Below are 10,250 nucleotides of genomic sequence, written 5' to 3' on the forward strand. Positions count from 1 at the left end.
AGATAAGCCAGAGTTTCAAACACTGTCTGAATACCCTCAATCCATTATTCCCAAATTACTTTCACCGAAGCTAAAATATGACTTTCCAAGAGCTTATTCCGAACATTAGTATTTCTTGATAACTGTTTGCATACTAGAATAGCCTGCCAACCTTGAAGAGTTTGCCATGTGTTGCTTTCTATTTTAGACAGATAATCATTATTACACCTTAAACAACTGAGCCCCTCAACAGTTTCATACTGTCTCCTCCTGCCTCTTTTCTCAGAATTGGACATCCACAGAACTATTTTGGTGCTAAACGTGTGCTAGCAAAAGTTCACTTTAGTGAGTTAATCATTAGTTGATCATGTTGTATTCTTTCACCAGAGTGCAACGCAACCTGTGTGTAATACTCAAAGACACTTAATATGTGTAAAGTAGTTCGAGTATAGTCCATTTATATTTGTTCATCTTAAGGAAGTCCATGTTGGCCAATCTCAAACTGGCTAGTAATATAAGCGATGAAAAATTGGACATGGGAGCAACAGGGTATTATGTTACACTCAATACCTGATTTATCTGCTGGGACCTGTACAGGAGAAGAGGACCTGCCATTTCCTAGGCAACTCCTTGCAACATGCTGTCCTCTCGAGAGATAAGTCTGTATTCTTAAATTGTCCAATAATTTTCACTTACGAAACAACTATGTCAAATCACTACATTTCTCTGTCCATTAACAAATTCAATTTGGACTTTACTATGTTTTCTTTCTTGTGATATTTACTGTTTAGTTGTTGAACAGTGTGTGGAAAATATTGTAGGTATCAGTTTTTGTTAAAACATTAATGACAAAAACCTCAACCACATGAGACAAGCATGCGTGAATTTGAGATTTCCACTGGCATCCCCAACACCTGTATACTGCACACACCAACAAAGAACTCTTACTCTGTCACCGTGGCCATAAATTATGAAATTTGTTGTGGTTACTACCGGATAGTGTTGCATCTTTCAGTACTGTGGGCACTATTAATAGTTTTCTACCTCTTGTTTTATTCCAGTTCTGGACCACAACTGAAATGGTGATAGTGAGGTAATATATTTTTGTTTCACTCCATGAGAGGTGTTAATTGTCACACAAACCACCTTGACGTAGAACAAATATCTCAGTTTTAAATATAGTTTTGCAAATAGTTCTTATTTTGTTGTTGTTGTGGTCTTCAGTCCTGAGACTGGTTTGATGCAGCTCTCCATGCTACTCTATCCTGTGCAAGCTCCTTCATCTCCCAGTAACTACTGCAACCTACATCCTTCTGAATCTGCTTAGTGTATTCATCTCTCAGTCTCCCTCTACAATTTTTACCCTCCACACTGCCCTCCAATACTAAATTGGTGATCCCTTGATGCCTCATAACATGTCCTACCAACCGATCCCTTCTTCTAGTCAAGTTGTGCCACAAATTTCTCTACTCCCCAATCCTATTCAATACCTTCTCATTAGGTATGTGATCTACCCATCTAATCTTCAGGATTCTTCTGTAGCACCACATTTCAAAAGCTTCTATTCTCTTCTCGCCTAAACTATTTATCGTCCGTGTTTCACATCCATACATGGCAACACTCCATACAAATACTTTCAGAAACGACTTCGTGACACTTAAATCTATACTTGATGTTAACAAATTTCTCTTCTTCAGAAACGCTTTCCTTGCCATTGCCAGTCTACATTCTATATCCTCTCTACTCTGACCATCATCAGTTATTTTGCTCCCCAAATAGCAAAACTCCTTTACTACTTTAAGTGTCTCATTTCCTAATCTTATTCCCTCAGCATCACCTGACTTAATTCGACTACATTCCATTATCCTTGTTTTGCTTTTGTTGATGTTCATCTTCTATCCTCCTTTCAAGACACTGTCCATTCCATTCAACTGCTCTTCCAAGTCCTTTGCTGTCTCTGACAGAATTACAATGTTATCGACAAACCTCAAAGTTTTTATTTCTTCTCCATGGATTTTAATACCTACTCCACACTTTTCTTTCATATCCTTTACTGCTTGCTCAATATACAGATTGAATAACATCAGGGAGAGGCTACAACCCTGTCTCACTCCCTTCCCAACCACTGATTCCCTCTCATGTCCCTCGACTCTTATAACTGCCATCTGGTTTCTGTATTGTAAATAGCCTTTCGCTCCCTGTATTTTACCCCCGCCACCTTCAGAATTTGAAAGAGAGTATTTCAGTCAACATTGTCAAAAGCTTTCTCTAAGTCTACAAATGCTAGAAATGTAGGTTTGCCTTTTCTTAATCTAGCTTCTAAGATAAGTCGTACAGTCAGTATTGCCTCACGTGTTCCAACACGGAATCCAAACTGACCTTCCCCGAGGTCAGCTTCTACTAGTTTTTCCATTCGTCTGTAAAGAATTAGTGTTAGTATTTTGCAGCCGTGACTTATTTAACTGATTGTTCGGTAATTTTCACATCTGTCAACACCTGCTTTCTTTGGGATTGGAATTATTCTATTCTTCTTGAAGTCTGAGGGTATTTCGCCTGTCTCATATATCTTGCTCACCAGATGGTAGAGTTTTGCCAGGACTGGCTCTCCCAAGGCTGTCAGTAGTTCTAATGGAATGTTGTCTACTCCCGGGGCCTTGTTTCGACTCAGGTCTTTCAGTGCTCTGTCAAACTCTTCACGCAGTATCATATCTCCCATTTCATCTTCATCTACATCCTCTTCCATTTCCATAATATTGCCCTCAAGTACATCGCCCTTGTATAGACCCTCTATATACTCCTTCCACCTTTCTGCTTTCCCTTCTTTGGTTAGAACTGGGTTTCTATCTGAGCTCTTGATATTCATACAAGTGGTTCTCTTTTCTCCAAAGGTCTCTTTAATTTTCCTGTACGCAGTATCTATCTTACCTCTCGTGAGATAAGCCTCTACATCCTTACATTTGTCTTCCAGCCCACCCTGCTTAGCCATTTTGCACTTCCTGTTGATCTCATTTTTGAGACGTTTGTATTCTTTTTTGCCTGCTTCATTTACTGCGTTTTTGTATTTTCTCCTTTCATCATTATCTCTTCTGTTACCCAAGGATTTCTAGCAGCCCTCGTCTTTTTACCTACTTGATCCTCTGCTGCCTTCACTACGTCATCCCTCAAACCTACCCATTCTTCTTCTATGTATGTTCTTATGTATGTCACATAATATTTTAGTACTTCCTTATTTTGTGCTGCTAAATGCATTTTATACACCAATAATTATCATACGTTTTTAGAGTCTCAATTATCACAAACATCTCATTAAAACCTCAATTCTGTGTCAGAATTAAAGAATATGTATTGTATTATTGTTCTGTTAACAGCTATGAAAGCATCAGAAGTAAATCTGACATCATCATAAAACAGTTAAAGGAGTCAAGACACAGTATTTTGAGTAATTTATCCTCCCTGTTGTTACCTCGACCATATTTTTCTTTTTGTTACTTTAATTTCATTTGTCAAGAAAGTTCAATCTGGCACTGGAATGTTGAGTAATTCAAATCTATTATCTGCTGCCATATATATGAGACCTGTCTAAAAAGTATCTGATCTTTGGCTAGAAAAAATATTTCGAATATCTGACGGCATTGGGACCCTAATCCCCTTCAAAGTAGGCCCTTTGTGCTTGCACACACTTAGCCCACCGATCCTTCCACTGCTGGAAACACCTCTGGAAGTCTTCTTTTGGAATGGTGTTAAGCTCCATCGTCGTGTTCCGCATTATCTCTTCTCTACTCTCAAAACAGGATCCTTTCAGTGACACCTTCAACTTTGGAAACAACCAGACATTGCAAGGAGCCATGTCTGGAGAGTAGGGAGGTTGCTGAATGGCTGTAATTCCATGTTTGGCCAAGAAATTTTGGATCAAGTGGAATGAATGTGCGGGAGCATTGTCGTGATGCAATTGTCAGTTTCTTGCATCCACATGTCTGGTCTTTTGCGCCAAACTGCATCACAGAGTCACCGGAGAGCACCTTGATAGTGCTACTTTGTCATTGTTTGTCCTTCCGGTGCATATTTGTGATACACAACTCAACAACAGCTGCCCTCCAAGTAGTTTGGGGCCTGCCAGAATGCTTGTCACTCTCCGCTGATGTGTGGCCATTTTTGAATTGGTTGAACCACTCCTTAATTTGTGTTACACCCATTGTATCTTCTCCAAACACCTGCTGAATCTTATGAATTGTTTCACTTAGAGAATCATCAAGCATTTGACCAAATTTGATGCAGTATCTTTGCTCAATACGTTCAGTCATCTTGAGAGAATCGGTATTCCCATGAGCACGTTGTGTAGCACCTCACTCAGCGACCGACAGGCAGCGACTGACATGCTGGAAGGCAGGTACAAAATTCGCACATGCACATAAAGGCCTCTTCCTTTACTGTGTACAGTGGCGTGCGCTACCGTCTCTATTTTGTGCGGGAAAATCAAAGGTTTGATACTTTTTAGACAGACCTAGTATTATTATGCATCACAGTTTTAATTTGTGAGGTGCAACACCATTCATAGTTCTTTCTTAACAGGTGTAAGTGTCTTACCCTTGCTTCTCATTGTCATGAGTGAGAGGGTCTTCTAATTCTTTTCCATCTCTCACCATTTAGAATTATAAAACTGTTATGTACTGTATCAATTAAATTAGTAGCATAACAATCAAAAGACATTTTAGATACATATTGTAGTACTTGATAATACATTTGTCACTGTCAACAACTGTTGTTTCAGTTTGTTGCTTGAAAGCATCACTCATTTTTGTAAATCTACAAATATTTTTAAAAAATTTTCTTTTCTCTGTTTGGAAGCATTTCTTTTACCACTTGTTTCCCTCCTTGAGAACTGCCTTCTCATTTCTTTCCTCTCATTGAAAGTTTTAGATTTGATTTATCTTTCTGAAGAATGAGATTTGTTTTATTGTGTACAGGATAATTATGAAGTCCATAAAACATTTCAGAATGTTGATACATATAAATGGCCAAGAACAACATAACACGTGATACAGTACATGAAATACTAACATTCAGAACATTTATAAATGTTGTTAAAAACTGTGCACTCACCTTTCATCACACACTGCACATCTAATGGGTAGATTCTGCTCATACCCAACGCAGCATATCAGGAGTGTTGGTGAGACCAGCTGCTCCTCTTCAAAATTTTGCGGTAGAGGTGGAAAATAAATGATATACTCCCCCCTCACCAACCCCACCCCCATCCCACCCCCCCACCCCCCAAAAAAAAAGAAAAAAATTTGAGAGGCATCAAGTAGAGCATCTGTAGTGGCCACTTAAGCAACATCAGGTCAACGACTGCATCACGACCTATCCAATAACCTGTCGTATCCCATTCGGGTAACGTAACACCATACACAATTATGGAAACATGAAGGGGCGCCATCTTGTTGAAAGATAAAATCCCTGCTATCAGTTTTCAGTTGTGACATTAGCTTCAGCTGCAGCATGTTGAGATGGGTGATACCAGTGAAACAGGATGGCCCACTGTCTATCTTACAGGACAGTTAACATTCTTGGAATCCTGGATGTGTTCTATGTTGATTCTGTATCCCCCATGTAAGTGTGCTGTGTTGGTTGACCTTTCCTGAAAGATGAAAAGTGGCTTCATCACTCTAGGTTAATATGCTTGTGAAGTTGCCATTTTCAAGATGGTTCTGCATATGAGTGCAGAACTGCAGACAGTACAATTTTTTATTATGGCTTATGGTTTACAAAAGCTGTAATTTGTATCATTTCACTCTTAATAATTTTTTAAATGTTTCATGGACTTTATAATTACCCTGCACCTGAATTTTTTCCTTATTATTATCAAAATCTTTTGGACCATGTCTTGTGATACAAAAGTCTGATTATTGCTTTATTTTGTGTTGCTCCTTTTCACCCCATTTCTTTTGTAATCTTTATTGTTGTTTATCTCCGCCAGTGCAGAGCACTTCTTTCACAAGCTTTTATTCAAGGTACCTGCACTACTTGTTTTTTAATGTTTATTGAAAAGTTTCATTACAATGTCTTGACATGAAAATTGGAGATAAAAAAATGAAAATGTGCATATAAAATGGCAAGTGCATGTATATGTTAAGATGGTGTTGTGAAAAATTTCTTTATTATTTAAAGAAAAAATGAGAAAGAAAAGAGAGAGACAAATTTATGAGAAGATAGAAAACATTGTTAATTTAAGTGACAGTAGAATCAGAATTTCAATCAAGAGCAAGTTGAAATGCAAGAAATGAACTTTTAATCTATATTGATTGGTGTAAATAGTGGCAGAATATTTACATTTGATTAAAAATACTACCATTTCTTCTTAATATAGCTTACCATAATTTATTTGATGAAGTCTGTTATATACTTTTTCCATGAAATTATTTCCAAAAGATAATCTAAGATAATGTGTTTAATTTTTCAGCAAATGTTTTCACCGAGCAATCTGTATCTCCTTAAGTGCTGGAAGCCTGAAAAAGCACAATGTGTCCACTGTTAATATTGTCAAGAATAATTTAAGAAGTACAAAGCAGTGTGACAAATTTTTGAAGCAAAATTCTGGTTTTATATGAATTGTACTTAATAAATCTATTTTGAATGTTTATGTGTGCATGTATGTGTGTATGTATGTTGGCAAATCGAACATTGTAAGTATTTTATATGTCACTGAAATTACTGTATTTCAATTGTATTATCTAGAACACTCTGCCTGGAAATTGAGCCTATATTTTCTAAAGACTGTTGTTTCTTGGACTCTTGCCATTTTACAGGTATATGTCCTGATATCCTTCCTTTTGTGTGTTCATAGATGTAAGAATAACTTCCTGTCATTTTCTTTAAAAAAAAAAATCTGTTCTTCGTGATTTTTCACAGTTTTAGAACACAGTTGCAGGTTGTATTATTGGTGTTTATATTTTCAGCACTTTATTGTTATTAACCTTTTTAGTTGTACAGAATAAATTAGAACTTTATGATGTAATCTGAATTACAGTTGTTGAAAATATATGAACTGTGATTGTTACAAGAACTGTTGAAAATTAGTATAAGACTTTTAGAACGTTTTGGATTTTGACCCTAGTAAGTGCCAAATTGCAGCACTCCAGGTAAGGTCTGAGCTCATAAGCCACAATATGATGTCCTTGAGTCATATTTTCAACCACAGCTGCGATCTCCATAATATTTTAATAAAAATTTCATTAGATATGCAATGTTCAATGTTGAAACCATTATAAACTGCACATATCTTTCATGATAGCACCAATAGTTAACTAGATATGAAAGGTGAAGGAACACTGTTATGTTGCATCAGCTTACCTTATTTTCTGCTAACAACTACCACTACAGTAGTGACTTGTTTAGCAGGTTACCCTGCAGGCACCACAATGTGGTTACACATTATTATACAATTTTATAAGGCCTTTATTTTTACCGATACTCAATGTAAATATGTGATGTTGCTAGAATCTCAATGAAGGATTTGAAATTTTTCCATCAAACCTAAATCTTTTCAGCACAAGAGAAAAACCCAGGTCCATATTTTTTAGTGCTTTTGATGTCATATTCTTTATGCTTGTAATAATGAGCCTTCTCAGTTCTGGGAACAATTCTGGAAGAGAAGGATGGAAAATTTCTTCTTGATGTTACCCCACAGGAAGAAATTAAATGCTTGAGAGATACAATGAACAGCACAGATGCATCCAGAACATGTTATCTTGCATCTAGTGTACAATCATTTCATTCACTCAAGAAGTCTTTAAAGAATGGCATCATGTAACCATCGAAAGTCTTGGTGTCAAATGCATAATTGCATTTAGTTTCAGCATCTGTCACAACTCTTGGATTTCTGTGCCAGTATGGGCTTAGTAATCACAAACTCCTTTTTTAAACATAAGAACATTCACCGGTATACTTGGGAAGGCAGGGGAACCAGATCTGTCATTGACTATATAATAACAGATCAGGAATTCAGGAAGGCTGTTAGGGACACACGTGTATTCAGGGGATTCTTTGATGACACTGATCACTATTTAATCTGCAGTGAAATTGGTATTGTGAGGCCAAAAGTGCAGCAGGTCAGGTCCATATGTAGGAGGATAAGAGTGGAGAAACTTCAGGATAAGGAAATCAGGCACAAGTACATAACAGCGATCTCAGAAAGGTACCAGTTAGTTGAATGTAGTCGATTACAGTCATTGGAAAAGGAATAGACAAGGTACAGGGACACAGTACTAGAAGTGGCTTAAGAATGTCTTGGAACAGTAGTGTGTAAAAGTAGGATGAAGCAAACAGCTTGGTGGAATGACACAGTCAAGGCAGCCTGTAAAAGGAAAAAGAAGGCGTATCAAAAATGGCTACATACTAGAACTCAGGTAGACAGAGAAAGTTATGTTGAAGAAAGAAACAAAGCCAAACAGATAATTGTAGCATCCAAGAAGAAATCTTGGGAAGACTTTGGAAACAGGTTGGAGACTATGGGTCAAGCTGCTGGAAAACCATTCTGGAGTGTAATTAGCAATCTTCGAAAGGGAGGTAAGAAGGAAATGACAAGTATTTTGGACAGGTCAGGAAAACTGCTGGTGAATCCTGTGGATGCCTTGGGCAGATGGAGGGAATATTTTGAAGAATTGCTGAATGTAGGTGAAAATATGATCAGTAATGTTTCAGATTTCGAGGTAGAATGGGACAGGAATGATGATGGAAATAGAATCACATTTGAGGAAGTGGAGAAAATGGTCAATAGGTTGCAGTGCAATAAAGCAGCTGGGGTGGATGAAATTAAGTCAGAACTCATCAAATACAGTGGAATGTCAGGTCTTAAATGGCTACACAGGATAATTGAAATGGCCTGGGAGTCGGGACAGGTTCCATCAGACTGGACAAAAGCAGTAATCACACCAATCTTTAAACATGGAAACAGAAAAGTTTGTAGCAACTACTGAGGTATCTCTTTAATCAGCGTTGTGGGTAAAATCTTCTCAGATATTGTTGAAAGGAAAGTGCGAGTATTAGTTGAAGACCAATTGGATGAAAATCAGTGTGGGTTTAGGCCTCTTAGAGGTTGTTAGGACCAGATCTTTAGCTTACGGCAAATAATGGAAAAGTGTTATGAGTGGAACAGGGAATTGTATCTATGCTTTATAGATCTAGAAAAGGCATATGACCGGGTTCCTAGGAGGAAGTTATTGTCTGTTCTACAAGATTATGGAATAGGAGGCAACTTTTGCAAGCAATTAAAGATCTTTACGTGGACAGTCAGGCAGCAGTTAGAGTTGACGGTAAATTGAGTTCATGGTTCAGAGTAGTTTCAGGGGTAAGACAAGGCTGCAACCTGTCTCCACTGTTGTTCATATTATTTATGGATCATATGTTGAAAACAATAGACTGGCAGGGTGAGATTAAGATATGTGAGCACAAAATAAGCAGTCTTGCATATGCGGATGACTTAGTTATGATGGCAGATTCGATTGAAAGTTTGCAAAGTAATATTTCAGAGCTAGATCAGAAATGTAAGGACTATGGTATGAAGATTAGCATCTCCAAAACGAAAGTAATGTCAGTGGGAAAGAAATATAAACGGATTGAGTGCCAAATAGGAGGAACAAAGTTAGAACAGGTGGACGGTTTCAAGTACTTAGGATGCATATTCTCACAGGATGGCAACATAGTGAAAGAACTGGAAGCGAGGTGTAGCAATGCTAATGCAGTGAGCGCTCAGCTACGATCTACTCTCTTCTGCAAGAAGGAAGTCAGTACCAAGACTAAGTTATCTGTGCACCATTCAATCTTTCGACCAACTTTGTTGTATGGGAGCGAAAGCTGGGTGGATTCAGGTTACCTTATCAATAAGGTTGAGGTTACGGATATGAAAGTAGCTAGGATGATTGCAGGTACTAGTAGATGGGAACAATGGCAGGAGGGTGTCCACAATGAGGAAATCAAAGAAAAACTGGGAATGAACTCTATAGATGTAGCAGTCAGGGCGAACAGGCTTAGATGGTGGGGTCATGTTACACTCATGGGAGAAGCGAGGTTACCCAAGAGACTCATGGGTTCAGCAGTAGAGGGTAGGAGGAGTCGCAGCAGACCAAGGAGAAGGTACCTGAATTCTGTTAAGAATGATTTTGAAGTAATAGGTTTAACATCAGAAGATGCACCAATGTTAGCACTGAATAGGGGATCATGGAGGAATTTCATAAGGGGGCTATGCTCCAGACTGAACGCTGAAAGGCATAATC

The 10,250-nt window shown here is 38.0% G+C and overlaps 1 protein-coding gene across 1 annotated transcript in view; it reads left to right on the forward strand.

The window, feature by feature from the left end:
- Positions 1–6,751, forward strand: part of LOC126480710 (uncharacterized) — a 231,456-nt gene extending 224,705 nt beyond the window's left edge. Inside the window, exon 8 of the mRNA XM_050103964.1 lies at positions 6,440–6,751. Coding sequence (XP_049959921.1) covers positions 6,440–6,474 — 35 coding nt within the window. The 3' untranslated portion in view covers positions 6,475–6,751. The remainder of the gene's footprint in view (positions 1–6,439) is intronic.
- Positions 6,752–10,250: the final 3,499 nt, after the last annotated feature.

This window comes from Schistocerca serialis, chromosome 5, assembly GCF_023864345.2.
Source record: "Schistocerca serialis cubense isolate TAMUIC-IGC-003099 chromosome 5, iqSchSeri2.2, whole genome shotgun sequence".
In the NCBI taxonomy this organism is placed as follows: domain Eukaryota; kingdom Metazoa; phylum Arthropoda; class Insecta; order Orthoptera; family Acrididae; genus Schistocerca; species Schistocerca serialis.